The 19,155-nt window shown below is 35.7% G+C and overlaps 1 protein-coding gene across 1 annotated transcript in view; it reads left to right on the top strand.

The window, feature by feature from the left end:
- Nucleotides 1-13,032: 13,032 nt before the first annotated feature.
- LOC107740553 (activating signal cointegrator 1 complex subunit 3-like) overlaps nt 13,033-19,155 on the top strand; it is a 169,846-nt gene continuing 163,723 nt past the window's right edge. The window contains exons 1-2 of the mRNA XM_016552999.1: nt 13,033-13,141; nt 13,872-13,979. Of these exons, the coding sequence (XP_016408485.1) occupies nt 13,890-13,979 (90 nt within the window). The 5' untranslated portion in view covers nt 13,033-13,141; nt 13,872-13,889. The remainder of the gene's footprint in view (nt 13,142-13,871; nt 13,980-19,155) is intronic.

The following is a 19,155-nucleotide window of genomic DNA, read 5'->3' as shown; positions in this document are numbered from 1 at the left end:
AAAACATTATTTTTGTATCTGCGAGGCGTCCGTTACACATTTTCCCTGTGTGTTAACGTCAGTAATTATGGCTGTCAAATGTCTGACTTGACTCTTGTTAATGTATTTTGCCCCACGCCCCCAAACATATGATTCGACTATCAGTCGACAATCGGCAAGATTCGAAAATTCCGATTCAACTATGAAAATCCTTAGTCGGGGACACATTTACAGTTCTTTAAGATCAGTCTTTATACGTTACAGTATACCATCCAGATGCAAGTCCATGATACTTTCCCCACTGTCGGTGGTTTCTGAGAATCGAACGCATCCAACAGCAGCAGGCACCACATCGCCTGAGCTTATGCAATGCATTAACAATAACTACACAAGCAATCACTAGTGCAACCAAATCGGCATCCATTTTGTATCACAAACTAGCTGTCAAAAGCTGGCTTTTATTGTTGTTTTGCAGTCCAAGTGGGAAGTAATGTGATTGGCTGTTGTCTCTATGATGGTCGAGTCAGCACCAAGCTTTGGTGCCCCGTGTGAATGCCCCGTTATGTCAGGTCAATGTTTATTTTCAAGCTTATAGTTCATGTTTATATTTTGTTCCATGTCTTGGATTAAGTTCATAGTTTATGTTTTTGGATTATTATCATTTTGGATAAAACTGTATTTGGTGGATTTTACGTCTTGATCCTTGTCTGCTTCAGGCCATCAATGATGCATAATACACAACCAGTCCTGAACCCAACAGTTTGCATTGTTCGTCTTCATCAGGACTCATCCTACAGTAGATACCATTTTGGCAATCCCAGTGCCAGGCTCCCCTCATGTCATGACTGCTCAGGATTCCCCTTGGGGGGGGCTGTTCATTCCAGACCTCGGTCCACAACGGACCTTATCGGTCATGGCCTCCATGGTTCCCTGCACTGCTAAGTCTGGTGCTCCTAAGTTCAATGATCTCAAGTCCTGTGATCCTAGAGTCATCCCACTGTCCTCGGTGCTTCCTGTAGTAGCCACCACTATTCTCTGTGTGTGTGTGTGTGTGTGTGTACTGCACACATTTTCCCAGAGACAGCAGAAGTCTGCTTAGTCACAGTCCATGTTCACGGCCACAATAGCCGTCCATGAAATTTCTATGCTCCCTATTACAGCCACGGAGACGGTCCATGCCTGTTCTGTGTCGAACAAGGAGGCCATCCGTGCCTGCTCAGTTACACCCATGGAAGGCATCCATGCCTGTACCACAATGACCATAAAGGACACTTTTGAACTCTGCAGGCTCCTAGTCCCACCGTCTCCACCCTGGCCTCATGCTCTGTCGGTTTTGCACTGGTCCTTGGCCCTGCCATCTCCGCCTTGGCTCCATGCTCTGTCGGCTCTGCCCTGGTCTTTGGTCCTGCCATCTGCTTAGCTCTATGCTCCACCATAGTCTCGTCCTCTGCTCTACAGTCTAGGCCCGCCTCTGCTTCATGGTCCAGAGCCTTCTCTGCTCCATGGTCCAGGTCAGCCACCATGCCATGACCCAGGCCCACTTCCACTTCTCCACCACCCTCCTGGATTTCGCTTTTGTTTCGGATTTGGTGTTTTGTTTGGGCATCGGAGCCCTCCGTTGAAATGGGGATATGTTAGATCTGTTTAGACTTTTGTTCACGTTTCTTGTTTTCAGTTCAAGTCATGTCTTTTATTTTAAGATGCATTATGCTGTTCCATGTTCCCTGTGTCAAGTTCATAGTTCGTGCTTATGTTTTGTTTCCTGTCAAGTTCATAGTTTATGTTATATGCTGTTCGAAAGTTTGGGATCAGTACGATTTTTAATGTGTTTTACAGAAGTCTCTTCTGCTCATCGTGGCTGCATTTATTTGATCAGAAATACAGAAACACAGTAATATTGTAAAATATTATTACCATTTAAAATAATGGTTTTCCATTTTAATTTGCTTTAAAAATATAATTTATTTCTGTGATGCAAAGCTGATTTTTTATCATCATTACTCCAGTTTTCAGTGTCACATGATCCTTCAGAAATCATAATGTGATGATTAATTATCAATGTTGGAAACAGTTGTGCTGCTTAATATTTTTTAGGACCCTGTAATAATTTTTTCAGGATTATTTGATGAATAAAGTAAAAAAAAAATGTGTTTATTTAACATAGAAATATTTTCTAACAATATAAGTCTTTATTATCAATTTAACACACCCTTGCTGAATAAAAGCATTCATTTCTTTCAAAAAAAGAAAAAGAAAAAAAATTACTGACCCCAAACTTTTGAACAGTAGTGTATAATGTTACAAAAGATTTCTATTTTGAATAAATGCTGTTCTTTTTAAACTTTTTATTCATCAAAGAATCCTGAAAAAAGTATCACAGGTTCTAAAGAAATATTAAGCTGTTAAACTGCTTCCGATATTGATATTAAATCAGCATATTAGAATGATTTCCGAAGGATCATGTGACACTGAAAACTCAGCTTTGCATCACAGAAATAAATTATATTTTAAAGTATATTAAAATAGAAAAAGATTATTTTAAATTGCAATAATATTTCACAATATTACTTCAGCCATGATGGGCAGAAGAGATTTCTTTAAAAAACATTACAAATCTTACTGATCCCAAACATTTGAATGACAGTGTGTGTGTGTGTGTGTGTGTGTGTTTGTGTGCATATGTGTGAGCCATCAGCCTCACACACTGAGGTAATGTGCATCTCTTCATCTCACAGGCAAACCCTCCCCCCATCATTGTGAACGCAGACTCACTGGATGCAGGCCCTTATGTAAGTATCTGCTTCATGCTCTCAGCACCTCCAGTAGCGCCTGCCTGCCTGACTGCCTGCCACGTGGAATTATCCCCCTCAACCTGGCCAAACCTTTCCCGGTGTACATGAGATAATAACAATAAAAATATGCACAGATTAAACGACAGCAGATGTGGACTGTAGCTTTAATGCCGAGTGCAATTATTATTTAACCGTTATAATGAGTTGTCTTTGACTGTTTATCTACCCTATGCCTTGTACGTGATTCATACCACTCATTTTTATTGCGTTTTATTGAGTTTATAGCATTTCTGCTTTTACATAATTAATTATAGATGTGACCTTCTTGTGTATCATTTGTTGGCATTACATCATGTCTAATGACTGTTTATTAGTCTGTTATTTTTCTTTTGTCTATTGCAGGTGAATGGGAGTGATGGCATGTATAAATATGAAGAAATCATTTTGGAGAGGGTAAATATCATTCAGCTATTTTATATGTCTGTTTTTTAGGGTGTCCATCATTGCTGCCTATGGGGACCTGGACACTAGATGGCAGTAAATGTTGAGCTAATGCCTGAAATCGAACTTTAAGCAATGTCATTTAGTAAATTTTCAAAACACTAGTCTCGTCACAAAACATTAGGGTTGGAAATGATATTAAAAATAATTTGGTTTAATCTCCAAAATCATCTTTCAGTATTGTTAATCTAAACATCAGTTAAATTAGTATTAAAGATTGGTGCTGCTGAATGAAAAATGTTACAGTATTGTAATGATCACTCATCACAACTAAACTGACATAAAATCAATAGATAATACCTAATGAAAATATATAGATATATTAATTATAATTCTTTGTAGATTAACTATTAAAATCAGTATGATTAAATCATAGTTGGATTAAATGATAGTCAAATGTATTGAAATGAATGAAAACATATGCAAATGAAACGAAAGACATGTAGACGTGTCACATAGTTACTTTGTGACTTTGTGATTTTGTTTCTTGTATTAAGTCAGTTGAGGATAATAATTTAAAAAACTGCATTTTGACAATATTTTTGGACTACTAAAGAGTAGGCTACTGAAAATGCACCACTTGTCAGATACCAGATACTTGTACCATGCAGTTCATCGTGTACAGGTGCTGTTCTTATCGAAATGTTCTTAAGAAGAATTATCATATGAACTAGCATGGTTTTAACATTGCAAGGTCTATTCATACTTGAAGTTTGTTCAATGCAAATGAATCTAAATCCGTCTGCATAGGCCATTCATTAAACAGCAGTGGATGTTGGATTTGGGTGCATCTCTGAGCTTTCAGCATAATTGCAGGGCTGTTCTCTAAGTGCCATTTCTGCACGCTGAAGCCTAAATAAACTATGTTAAGATCTCACACGTTAAAAGGTCCGTGGGTGTGTTCGCTTCTTTAGTGGGAGCTCTCGCAGTGGCTCTGGAGCAGGAAAGGCACACTGGGATGTCTTAGCTCTTCATGTAAGTGAGGATAGCAAAATAAAGTAAACTGTGACATATTATACCCAAAAATTTTTCATACAGTGAACTACCAGTAAAACTGATACAAATTTGGGACCAAAAATTATTCAGACACTTTAGGTTTTGCATGTTTTGCATAAGTGTTCTCTGGCATTATCAAGATGAATTTGTTCTGACACAGTTTAACTCGTCATATTTTATTACCATTTTCTAAACTATAGCGAATAAACTGTGATAATGTGACAAATATATATATACACACACATATATATATATATATATATATATATAGTACATAATATACATTGCTGCTACAGACATGTGTGATCCTTCAAATCATTTGTGACAGGGAGTTTTGATGGCACTCACATTTTCTTCAAAATGCATGAATCTAGTTATTACTATAATGATACTTTATGCTCTTCTATAGCAAAGTTTACATTTACATTTATGCATTTAGCAGATGCTTTCAAAAAGGATTTAAAAAATGAGGATCATAAGCTATTAAAAGTAAAAAATATAAAAAGGCTTTGATAATAAACCTACAAATCAAACTATTCAACTCTATAGCAGGAATTCACTAATTAACCTGCTGATGTCTCTAGTGGTTCTAACCATATGTCAGCAGTGCAGGGATACAGACATATTGACATAAATACTGTAATTTTTTTCTTTACAGATATTCTGCTTTTATAGATGTGAGCTGATTATAATTCGAACTGAGTATGCTGTAAAGTGAAATATAACTCTATTTGATATGCTTACAAGTGAAGCACTATTTATTAATTGCAAATTGTGCAAGACACCAAGAATGTGTTCAAATCATGTTTAAAAATGCATTACACAAATTGTTAAGCTTTAAATACATTATAATGTAAAATGATTACAAATTATGACCATTTCTAAATTACCTATTCACTCAAATGTATATATATATATATATATATATACGTATATATATGCCAAGTGGGGGCGTGGCCGAGAGCCGTGGGAACGGAGCGAGGCCGGTGGAGTAATTGATAATGAGCGACAATCACAGAAATAAATTATATTTTAAAGTATATTAAAATAGAAAAAGATTATTTTAAATTGCAATAATATTTCACAATATTACTTCAGCCATGATGGGCAGAAGAGATTTCTTTAAAAAACATTACAAATCTTACTGATCCCAAACATTTGAATGACAGTGTGTGTGTGTGTGTGTGTGTGTGCATATGCAGTATATATATATATATATATATATATAATGTATATATATATATAATTTGTTATTTCTTTCCAGTTAGGTATATACAATAGTCAATAAGAAAAATAAATAAATAAATAAAAACAAAGTTGATTATATAAAAATAATTAGTTATACATAAAGACAGATATTGACATAATTAAATATTACAAATAATAATTGTCTCTGACTTATTTATTATTTAATCATATGTATTTTTTTTTACATAATTTGTAAATGATCTAGTTAGGTATTCAGTTAGATACTACAGTACATTTTAAAAAATCATTTATTTTTATTTTTGTTATTATTACATCTGTAAATTTAAAGAGAACAGGAATACATGTAAAATGTAAGATGCAGAGGTCCTGAATATTGGAGTTTACTATATAACTATAAACCAGTTAGCCTTAGATCGACCAATACACTTACATAGAACAGCTATAAAACACACACAGAGAGAGAGAGAGAGAGAGAGAGCAAGAGCTCCTGTCGGAGGCCTGGACAGATTGGAGTCTGGATTTGAGCTTGAGTTATTAAGATGTATCCGGTGGAGGCTGCTCCACAGGATAAGACCTTCACTGCAGAGTGCTCTTCACTTTGTGAATAATTAGGATGGGTTTCCACGTCTGAGCGAGACACCAGCGTGAGGCATTCTTGAAGTGCATTAGTGAAGTGTTCAGCACCCTTCAGAGGTAAACAAATGAGTCAATTCACTGCAGCAGATAGCCCTAGTCCTCCTGTATTATTAATATTCTGATTATTGCAGTTGGGGAAAGAACTGGTTTTTATGTTAAGCCGCAAGGGGGATATAATATATGCTTTGCATAAAAAAATGGTACAAGTAGATCATAAACCACAAATACAAGTATGTGTGTGTGTGTGTGTGTGTGTGTGTGTGTGTGTCTGTGAAATCTTGAAACATTTTAGAGAAAGAAATGAAAAATGGTCAAAACAAAAAAAAGATGTTTATGTTCATTTTTAGACAACACAATGGCAATGTTTTAATTTCATGTAAAAACAAATAATTCCATAAATAAAGACAAATACTGACATTAGATAGATAGATAGATAGATAGATAGATAGATACTTTCTTTCAACCCCCCAGGAATCCTGTTACATTCGTTAAATTAATTTCCTTTCAATTCATATGTTTTATTTAATTTGTAAAGTGGGAAGGAAATTTGATCAAATTTTAATTGAATGTCATGTATTTACTGTGCATGTTAGTTGTTTTTAGTAATTAAACAAAATGTTGGAATCTGAACAATACCTGCACTGTTTCTGTAATAGAAATGCAGTTACGTTTCATTGGACACTTTCAATGAACAATGCTCATCTCCATCAGTATAATGAGGCAATTGTTACGGATATTGATCAGCGTGCAGCATTTACTAAATGAAATAACATCAGGTCTGAATGAATTGGAAGAGGAGGAGCAGACCATAATTTAGAGCTGAAATGATGAAAACAAAGTCAGCAGATCTCAGTTGGCTGGACAGATACGTGTATTGTCTGCTGAGCCGCTCTAATGGCAGCACAATGCTGCTGAACTGATCTCCATAGCAGTACAGGTGCCATAATCACCCTGATCAGAAAATGGTGCAGCAGAACTCTCTGACTTATTTACATTCAGACGGCCTTTGGCGCAAGCAGTCACACTAATACAGACACAAGGTCACTGCGGGGAGAACCAATGGCAGCCGTTCTGACTAACACAGAAAGATTAGAGCAGCATCAGTATTGGATGAATGATAAAATTCAATATCATCATTACCCAACAGAAAATATGAGAATAAGAGAATGTTTAGCTATAATATGGCCGTGAATAATGTCACTGAAAAAAAAGTAGTGTAGAAACAATTTTCACCCAGAAATTGCTAGTGAATTTCACAATTACAAAGAAATGGCAAGTAACAAATTGAATTAATTGTGCAAATTTGAAGTACAAAGACTGAATTACTGTTTCCCTGCAAACCATATACTTTAATAATCTTTGTTTTATTTCAAACTTTGAAAAATTATTTTTACAGTGGTACTGTGACATTACCAAGACACAGTGAATGTGTCACATGAATACTGTGAATACTGTGGTACTTTTAGGGATCAACTGAGACCAGTTGCAATTTATTTTTGTTATGACTGATATTTTATTACTAATATTTTGAATGCATATTGCTCTGTCTGTTTTTTTTAACCTGGGATCAGGGGCAGATTTAGTGAATTGGGGGCCAAATATATACGGGCAAAATATAGGAATGGGGCCCTATACATATGCACACATTTACCTAGATCAACCTTGAGTTTCCTTTTTTGTTGTGATGCTTGCTGCCGCACAATGGTGCCCCTGTCACGTGTGCACTACTGTGGAGGAGCACGGAGCGAGGAATGAGTAGACCAGGAGTACAATTCAAACACAGACTTTAATCACATCAAGGGAACCAGGAAATCACATGTAGCGGGAAGGAAGACATTCATAGACATTAACAATACCGGACGCCGAACTGATAACAAGTAACACTATTTATACAAATGACATGACAATGGGATAACGAGACACACCTGGGATCAATAGAACTGAAAAGGGGAAACCTGGAACAGATAAGGACAGGAACAGGAAGGACTAAATATGGGCATGGAAGGCACATGGGGAGCAAAACATACACAAAACACTGAACAAAGTCTGACAGCCCCATAGTTGTGTCCAATGTTTCTACATTTTTCATTTACAACTTATAATGGCTTTCTTTCATGTTGTAGACCACGAAATAGCAACTGATTTACAGTTGAGATACAGGTTTTCATAAAAACAAAATAAATTATAAAATGATAAATCTCACAATTGAGCCATTAACCATTCTTTTTTAAGAATAAACAAGCATAAATAAAGAAAAATAAAGAAGCATAAATTATTATATTAATTTAAAATGGGGTGGATTTTCGCAATGGTCTGAACAAAAACAGCAGACGGAATTATTGAAAATGCACATTCATTCTCTGCCAGTAGGCGGCGTTTTTTGAACGTCAGAAATATTGTGGTTTCCACGGTAATAACTGTACACGAAGCAATGCTCCGCTCATAAATGAAAATGCCATCAAAACTTTTCTGAAGACAGTCGGTTCCATTCAGAGATTCATTCATATAAAAACCTGAATTAGTGAGAATGAGAGAAGTGTGGAAAAAAATATAGCCTATATTGACGAGGGAGGTGATCCACTGATGAGTTTCCAGCGTAAGCCTGTGTGCCTGTGCTCAGCACAATTGCCTTTCCCAGTCTCCAAAGCACTCTCCAAAGGCTGTCTAATTCTAAACTTTAAAATACATTTATTTTGAGTTATTTTAACTACAAATTTAAATGAAACTGAAAAAAATCAAGAAAAGGGAATTATACATTTACACACCTAAGGATTATATCAACCAAATGAGTAGCTGCATATGCGTCCTCTACTTGGGTCCTTCTAATAAATGAGTAAGCGGGATTTAAAAACAGCAACCGTTCGCGTGTCCACGCTTAGTGAGCATCTCTTACATGAAAAGCATTTTAGGGGGCCCTTGGCTTTTGGGGGCCCAAGGCGGTCGCCTACCTTTGCCTAATGGGTAAGTCCACCCCTGCCTGGGCTATAAGAGAAAAGTTCTTATGAGGAAAGTCAGCTCATTTATTGGCCATCTTGGTTGTTTTAATTAATTCACTACAATTGAAAATATTTTAATATGTTAAATTACCAATATAATAAGATAAAAATATCATATATTTTACTTCTTTAGCTCAGCCCACACAACACAACTTTATTTATTTATTTATTTATTTATACTACTGTTTAACTGTAAAGTTGGCGGCACTTCCATTTTTTTACAGCCACAATATTGAATGTAATTTGCTCCATTTTGCAATGAGTGGTCTATTCTGTTTCAATGTCTCAGGTTAGAAAAAGAGTTTACTTTAGTTCAATAAAAGTTTATTTTTGAGTTGAAAAAAATGCACCCTGATTATTATTTGCCAAATACGACAAATATTATTGGAATAATATATATATATATATATACTGTATATATAGGTCAATATCGATATTGTCACTGACATCAAGATAGACATGGACTCTTACCTGCGATTCTCACCTGAATGGTGGTTCCTGTGTGCATCCTAGTTTCTCTCCTACCATCTTCGAAGTGATATCTTCTAACAATTTCCAACAATTCTCTCCAAGTGTTCTCCAGCAATCTCTGATCTGCTCTGACCACAGTCCATCCATCCATCCATCCTGCTGATCCCCTGTGTACCTGTAAGAAAGACACTCTACAGTTCCAATCACTATTTATATTATCATTTGCTTAAAGGCAGAGTAAGTGATTTCTGGTAGCCAATGTTGATATTTGAAATCACCAAAACAAACACGCCCCTACCCCAAAAGGGTGCTGACACAAATTTCAAATGGTTTTCAACGGTCGTTTGATCGCGTCCAGTGTAGGCAGACTTTAGCTGTTGTAGACACGGTGTTACTCACCTATTGAGAAGAAACAAAGCAACCTCGGCGTCCGATCGCAGGCCTCCGCTCCTTGAGTTCTCTCCAGCGCTGGAAAGCTGATCCGATATTTACACGGGTCCTACTTCTTGCCTTATCGTTCCGCAGACGTTTTCCTCTTTTGTTTTTTATCCGCCATCTCTATCTTTCTGTCTCTCGGCTCGGCTAATGTCCGTCCCATGCACTGAACGCGCTCTCCTCCACATCACGAGTAGACACTCCCCTTATTGCTGATTGGCTACAAGTTTGTTTTGCGATTCGGCCCGAATCAGTTTTCTAAAGTGTTTTTGAAAAATCACTTACTCTGCCTTTAAGTTACTCACCTTTGCACTCCCACACCATTTCTGTTAAATAAAACTTGTCTGGGTTCATCTGACTTCTTGTGTCAGTGCATCTGTCCTGACATAAGCATGCGATGGTACTAAATTTGTACCCCTAAAAAAAAAAAATTGGAGAACCGTGGTTTGCTGCTTTAGTCCTCTACTGTAGCTGTGGAGTCTGCAGCATATAATTTCAAACAAGTTTTAAACAGTTCTCTGAATTACTCGATTGTGAATTGTCAGTCATGGCAGTCTGAGGTCAAATACTGTTGTATAATGATTGTGATACTATGATTGACTGAACTGAATTTCTACATAGCTGTGCTTGTTTGTGTTTCTTGTACTTGACAAATATACATTTAAAAACACATATTTCCTTTACAGAAACAAGAAGCCAAGCAAGTGACTAACAATAAGAGGAATCATCTACACAAACAGTTCTCTTGTGGATAACCTTTGACTATTCAGTCACTTTTTTCAAGTGCTATATAGCTGCTGGTCTGTGTTACTACAGGTCTGGATGGGGATTTATTTAACACTACACTATAAATGACTTTGCCCATGGTTAAGTCAGGGTGCAGCCTCTCTGCTGTTTAAATCAGGTTAGTGTTACGCACTGCTATATCTACAATGACACCATTCAGAGAGGGTCTTCTGAGATATGAACCTCTTTGAACAGCCTTGCCTTGGGCATTTTAGAATTCATGGTAAATATGGGGCCCAATTTTGTGAAAATATAACAGACTGTTTCTGACAGTCCATTAGACATTGTGTATTACTAAAATTATATCAGAAGGATAGAAGTACTATGACGTTACAACTGCTTTTGATTTAAGCCTTGCAGCATGTGTCTTATTGGCCTGCAAACTTACCTGCAAGCACTATATACCAGAACATCATTATCGGCCTACATATCATTATGAACACTAAACATTACCAGAATCACCTTGGACTTTTGTGCTACATAATTATTCAGTATCTGTCATGGTATACCTCAAAGTACCATGGTTTAACCATCTGTGCAACACTGCACCATGCTGTTACAATTCTATAAACAATTCGGTAAACACTCAAGAATATACCATGAATCATTTAATTACAATAATATATCACATAAATTAATTCCAAACATTTAATTAGTCTGTAACTATTTATTGGTGATGATATTTGCTAAAACCCAAATCTAAGTCTATACCTAAAGCTACCCCTCACAAAAAGTTGCTGCAATAAACTATCTATCTATCTATCTATCTATCTATCTACTATCTATCTGTCTGTCTGTCTGTCTGTCTGTCTATCTATCTATCTATCTATCTATCATCTATCTATCTATCTATCTATCTATCTACTATCTATCTGTCTGTCTGTCTGTCTGTCTGTCTATCTATCTATCTATCTATCTATCTATTCAGCAAGGATGCATTAAATTGATGAAATGTAAGAGTAAAGACATTTATAATGTTACAAAAAATGTATATTGAAAAATTCAATTCTTTATGTTCATCAAAGATTCCTGGAGGGAAAAAAATGTATATGGTTTCCACAAAAAAATTTAAGCGACACAATGTTCTAAACATATAATAAGAAATGTTTCTTGAGCACCAACTGATTACAATTATTTCAAATTAATTTCTGTGATTTTGTAATAACAGTTATCATTGAAAAATTATTAAATTATTTTATTATGATTAATTTTATTATTATTATATTATTTAAATTCAAATGAAGCCTTGGTATCCCTAAACTTTTAAACGGTAGATTTAAAGTAGATTTTAAACATGATTTGGCCCAACAAATATAGGCAAACCTACACACACACACACACACACACACACACACACACACACACACATTCTTGTTGGGTTTCCAGGTTTTATGAGGACTTTAGATATAGATATAATTATTTCTGTACTGTACTAACTGTATATTCTGTGAACTAACCCTACCCCTAAACACAACCCTCACAGAAAAAACTTTATGCATTTTTACATAGTAAAAAAAACCCACCACATTTTGTATAGTATGTTATACACAAGATCAAAAATTCCCACAACATAGGGAATTCCTGAACCAAGCGTGCACACACACACACACACACACACACACACACATTTAAACTGTGTAGGTTTATTCATTTGATCTACCTAGATTAGTGGTCTTAAATGGTTAGATTTGTGACATCAAGTGAGCACAATACCACTGTTATGCATTAACATTATTTCTAAATAATAATTTAAAATTTGGTAAGCCGGTTTATTTTGCCTGTTTATAATCCTGATTAATATATGATTAGTTAAGTTTTATGTATGTATGTATGTATGGACAGTATGTATGTATTGATTGATTTATTTTGGTCAACAAAAATCATACAGGCTACTAATAGTCCATTGAAGAGTATACGTTTTTTATAAATATAAATTAAAAAACAAAAAACAAAAACAACAAAACAAAACAAACAAAATAATAAATACAGATCCTGATTATTAATTACAATCAGGCGTTTAAATTATATATGTACATTACTGTAACTTTATTTAGAGTCAGCCAGAACTTTATTGTAATAAGCATCAGTTTATCAAGGATTGATTACTGCTGCCTTGCTGTTTCCGCATTTGACGGAATATCGGATATTGTAGTCCACTAACTGCATCTGAACTCTTGAAAAGGGGCGTGTCGTAACCTTACAACACTACAATTCTCATAATGCATCGCACCACAAGCTTGCCGAATGTACGCCGGCTGACAACGCGGTTCTGACGGGTCCAGCTAAGAGAGTCCACTTTACCTCAAACTCTTCACCGCTATCAACTTTAATTTATCAGTGGTCAGTCACCATTCATATTTGTAGAACTCAACAATGTTTTTGTGTGCCGAGGCTTTTCAATACACTGATGTGAACATGCATAACAGACGTTAGCTCTGTTGTCATGTGCTGCTTATCTCTGTTTTTGTCAGGTTTGGCGAAAATAACACTTTATATCGTTTAGTTTATAGACCCTGAAACGTGTGTGTGTGTGGTTTCGTGAAGTAGTTAATGAGTTTGTTTACGTAATGAAGTTGCTGTAGTCATATTGTGTTGTCACCATTAGTTAAACAAACACGTATTGAGACATCTTATAAGGATGTAGTTATTAAAATATCACGTATTTATCAGTATCATAACACGTTAGATCAGTATTAAGCAGTTTGTAGTGTCGTGACAGTCTTATGTATACTTGCACAGGCTGAAAGGGTTTGACACTTCAAATGGGATAAAGTGCCATTTATTGTATTAGCACAAGCAGACTTTTGAAGCAGGGTATTTCACAAATAAGGTTGGTTAAGTTTCAAATGATAAAACAGTATATACATATTGTATATATACAACATACACTTTTACAACATATTGTGACAGAACAATTTTTGATTTAATTTTCTCAGCCATCTTTTGTGACTTTGTGTCAGGTGTTATGCACCCTAAATAAAATGAATGGATACGATCTATAATGTCTGCTCCGTTAAAGGCATAAAGGAACTGTCTATATTGACATTTGTCATCGTTCTCACATGAACAGGGCTGTCCACAGACGACCATGTCTCCTCCTCGGCTCACTGGAACCCTGCGCTCATTTTCTACTGTCAGCAAACAGGAGGATTTAACACAAGACATATATGATCTAAAGGTAAGACAACATGAATTCAACTGGAGCTTTGTTTAATGATTTGTTTAATATTTTGTCATATTTTAGTTTTGTTTAACTAGTTTTTGCGTTTTAGTTTTAATGGTTTGTTGCAATTTGGTGCATGCGTTAATATAGAAATCAACTGATGTAATCACATGCTTGTGTAATTGGCTGTTTTTATAACAGCTAGTTCACCCAAAAAATTTAAGTTCGGTCATCATTTACTCACCCCCAAGTTGTTCCAAACCTGTATAAAGTTCTTTGTTCATTTGAACACAAAACAAGATATATTGAAGAATTTGTGTAACCAAACAGTTGTACTGTGGAAGTCAGTAGGGTTCATCTGCTGTTTGGTTATCTTCTTTTATGTTCTTGAGGGTGAGTAAATGATTTTTCATTTTTGGTAACACTCCAAAGAGAAAGGAAAAATTGAAATCGCATCATATGACCCCTTTAAGGGCTTATATAATGCGCGCGTATGCACGCACACATGCACATACATGTATTCTTAATTTGAAAATTAGTGTGAATAATACTTTCATTGTTGAATGTTTTGGATGCATGTACCCATAGAATATATGCATAGAATATGCAGTCTTTATTAAATATTAAATCTAAATTAAATAGGGAAATTCAGTGCCAAAAATAGTTTTGAATTGTATTCATTTTCGTGTCAATCAAACCTGTTGTAGGTATGGCAGTATAATTTTACATACTCGTAGTGCTCTTATTTTAAACTTTAAGTGCTGGGAAGACTTGATAGTTTATAATAACTCATGACCTTCAATTATAGGTGTTGGGAATTTAAAACAATTATTTAATGGTGTTTGCTAAGACAGGCAGCACAATTACTATTGCTCATACTTAGGGATATTTGGGGTTTGAGATTTGAACAAAGCCCTAACCCTAAGTGTTAAATTTGAGCATGCTGTGTTTGTGCTACAGTTGAAAAGTAGTTCAGGGGTCGGTAAGAATTCTGAGTTTAAGCTTAAGTTTAAGTCTCTTATGCTCACCAAGGCTTCCTTTAATGGATCAAATACGGGAAAAATACAGTAATAATATGAAATATTTTTACAATTTAAAATAGCTGTTTTCTGTTTGAATATATTTAAAAATGTAATTTATTCACGTGATTGTAGAGCTAAATTTTCAGCATCATTACTCCAGTCTTCAGTGTCACATGATCCTTCAGAAATCATTCTGATGTGCTGATTTGGTGCACAAGTAACATTTTTCATTATCATCAAAACAGCTAAAAACAGTTGTGCTGCTTAATATTTTTGTGGAAACCCTGATATATTTTTTACTTTGAATTGAAAGTTCAAAAGAACAGTAATGTATTCTTGCTGAATAAAAGTGAGGGTGTATTCACACCAGGAAAGTCCGCTAGTTCACTTGCTTTGGTCCGGACCAAATACAATGTTGATTTTTTTTGTTTGGTGCGGTACGCTTTCACACTGCCCTTTTTGCAAGTGAACCAGAAATTGTAAACAAAACTACACGTGTGCTAAAGTCATCCATTCATTGGACAGAAATTCTCAAGCAGGGAAAACAGGAAGTGCAAAAACAGGCTAATCATGTAGATCTTTCGTAGTGCAATTTTTATTCTTTTACTGATTTGGTGTTATCAGATACTAACGCGATATGAAGAAACTTATGAGCATCATATGAGACAATGTCATACGATGTTGTAATTACTACTTGGCGAAAATAAAATCTATAGATATAAAATACTTAAAACATATCACAATGTTAGTTTAAACATTTAACCTATATAAATGTGCGCTATTAGTTGCATATCCAATCGTTTGTGCGGAGAGTGGAAGCTGAAGCGCGCTTCAGGACATCAGTGGAAACAAATTAAATACGCCGTCATTTTTGTTCATAAAGGTAAGAATAATACATCGTTCGGAACTGTAAAGGGTCTATTTTTATTTGTGTGCATTCACAATATCAACAAAACGTTGTGCTTTTGTAAAATAAAGAAAAAAAAACAGGATGCGCTTGCCGCCTCGGTCTTGAGCAGGAGCGCTTCACAAAAATGAACCGAAAATCAGCGAATATTTTCCTTACAGACATGATGAATATATCTATAGAAAGCTTTAAATTACTACAAAACGAAATAATTCAAATCCAAAACAAAAACTCTTTCATTATGTAATCCAAGATGCATTTCTTTGATGAGATGGTGAGTCAGGATCATCAATTTCATCTTTGCGACACTGACTCAGAAAACACTATTTTATTAATAAATGATTCAAATATCTCCTTACTATTTCCCCCCAACATATACATGGTAACTTTTGTGGCAAGCTTTAGCCTATTTAGCACGCTCACGTCACGTTGGTGTGCGCCATGGTCTCGAAAACTCATCATTTGCATGCATTTTTAAGCATTGTGGTTTAAAAACAAGTGATTGAAATGCAAAAAACAGCACTACATGTGCAAGCTGTCTGTTTCTGAGCGTGATTTCTGCAATTGGGTCGGTTCGAGGTCGGGTCATATTCACACCTTAAACGCACCGTACCAGAGTTCGTTAGGAAGCAGACCGAGACCACCTCTTCAGCTGGGTCTCGGTACGGTTGTTTGGTCCGCACCCGAGTGCGATTGCTGTATTCACACCTGCCCAAAAGATCCGCACCATGAGTGGAAACGAACTTGAGTTCGATTCAGTTGAACCAAACAAGACGGGTGTGAATACACCCTGAGACTTTCCATAGGTCCTGAAGCATATCTAGGGACCAGTAGGCCTCTATGAGGTTGTTTTTACATGTTAACATCAGTTTAAAATGGGACAGTGTTACAGGTGTAAATGGGGTCCAAAATGGTTTGAGATTTGTTAGCTTTCTGACAAAAAACATTTAAAATTCAGTTAATACAGCTACTTCACTAAAATAAACTTGAAATAGTGAAATAGGTTACCAATTCACTTGAAATCCAATCATAAAATGGAGGTGTAACAGAAACAGCAGTGTCTCGGCTGACCAATCACAAATCTTAATTCTAGGTTTAAACAGGACCATTCTAGATTTCAAACTTGCTGAAAATCCCCCCAAAAAAAAGCCTAATACTACCCTGGCACTTACAACACCACTTTGCACGGGCAAGCTTCAGAATATTTAAGAAATGTAGCTATTATGGCATTATCTGGACAAGCAATGTCTAAACTGTATTTATCAATCACCTGTAGTCATGTCTATGGCTTGGAACATAATCAGCAAAAGTTAGGAAATTTAACCAATGGATTAGCTGTGATATATGGATTTAAGTGGATTTAAGGCCACAGATATATCTGCAAAGTGCTGTTTTATGCTGATAATATCGGCCTACAGATTTATATCGCTTTAATTAATAGCCAAAACAGCTTTTGTCTCTCTGTAATCTGATGTCCTCTGTCTGTACTTCATTTAATCGTGTTTCTTTGACCTTGAGAGTATGATTCATAGTGTATTAAATGAGCTTTGACCGCTCTGTTTCTCTTTAATCTCTCTCTCTCTTGACTTTGCTTTTATTGGGATTTTGCGGAAGCAGAAAGCCACACCTCAGTTCAGCGTAAATTTTTTGCTCGTCTCTAAATTCAGATTTCTTTATCGCCACTGCTGCTGCTTTTGGACCGAGAGCGCAGGGTGCAAGTTTTTCCAAGCGCTCACTCATAATGCTGAGTTTGAGAGGGCACTGAAGTGCTGATACAATGGCGTGGTGTTAATTTACTCACTGACCCGGTGACATGACCTATTGAGCAGACATCACAAAGTGAGGCATTTATTCAAATAACCCTTTCACTGTACCATTCAGCTGTGTGCAGTGGAACTAGTTTCATTAATGTTTTTAATGATTTCAGGTTTGCTAGTCTCACAGGAATTGGTGATTAAAATAATTATATCTCAGTATTTTTCATCATTTTTATTTTTCATGTGTATCTTGATATTTATATGGAATCATTTTTATCTCACAATTCAACCTATTTTCTCAATTTCACAGTTCTGACTTTGTTCTTTAAATTGTGAGACGTAAACTCAGTCTACATCAAGAAATTCTGAGTTTATATCTCGCAATTCTGTTTTTTTTTCTGCCACATAATAAAAAATGGAAAAGGTAATTGCGACTTTTTATCTCATAATTCTGACTTATTTTCTCAGAATTGCAAGGAAAAAGTCAGAATTGTGTGACAAAAAGTTGCAATTACATTTTATTTTAATTCCTGTTGCGGAAACAGGCTTTCATATATTTATGTAGTTACGCTGAACATTTCTGAGTGAAACAGCTTATTGAACAAAAATTTTTTTAATAAATAATAATAATAATTTGAGAGAAACTGGATTTAATTAATTTTATTTTATTGGTTTGTAAAAAGTCGAATCTGAGGGGGCTTTCACACTAGCATTTTTGGTGAGCACCCGGGTTCATTTGACGTCAGAGTTCACTTCATTTGGATAATGTGAACGCTGTTTTCTGAACTCGTGTGCCCACACGCAAACCGTACCCGATGGTCTGCCTGAAAAGGGTGGTCTGGGGCACGGGTCATGTGAATGCAATCGTACTAAATCACGGTGAACCGCTATTAATGACGTATGAATTGTTCAAACTGTGTATTTATGTGTTTACTCCCTTGCTTTTCTGATAAGCGTGACTGACGCGCTGCAGCAGAGAGAATTTATATTGAATTTCTGTGCGCAGAAATTGACTCCCGCGTTCTTTTGAACCCTTTGAATTACAGTCGTGACAGATATATGTGCTGTTTTGTGTTAGAGCTTGGGAAATGAATCCAAATTTTCAAAATCCAAAGTACAAAGATGTAGAGAGCAAGTATCCAATCTTTTCGCCGTCTTCTGCGTAGTCATTACCTAGTAACCAAAAAAACTAAAAAAAGTGATGTCTAAATATGTTCAGACCACTCATTTGCGTAGCAACATCGTTGACAGCTGTTAATGCACAATCACTGTTTTAGATCGACTAATTGTAATACTGTATAAGATTTCCACTCAAACCGCATAAATCTAGGCTATGTGCTGCCGCTTTCAGAGCAAAATGCAAAACCGATATTTCATTCACTGACGCGCTAAACCCAGCAGCACATACTTACTTCAACCCGCCTGCTGATTTTAGGTTTGAAAACGTTGAAAAAAAAAATAAAATATATATATATATATTTATTCCATGGTCTGTCTGAATACTG

Source organism: Sinocyclocheilus rhinocerous, unplaced genomic scaffold, assembly GCF_001515625.1.
Source record: "Sinocyclocheilus rhinocerous isolate Xijiao unplaced genomic scaffold, SAMN03320098_v1.1 scaffold1939, whole genome shotgun sequence".
Classification (NCBI taxonomy): Eukaryota; Metazoa; Chordata; class Actinopteri; order Cypriniformes; family Cyprinidae; genus Sinocyclocheilus; species Sinocyclocheilus rhinocerous.
Note: the sequence above shows the minus strand (reverse complement) of the source record. Positions and strands in the feature narration are given on the sequence as shown.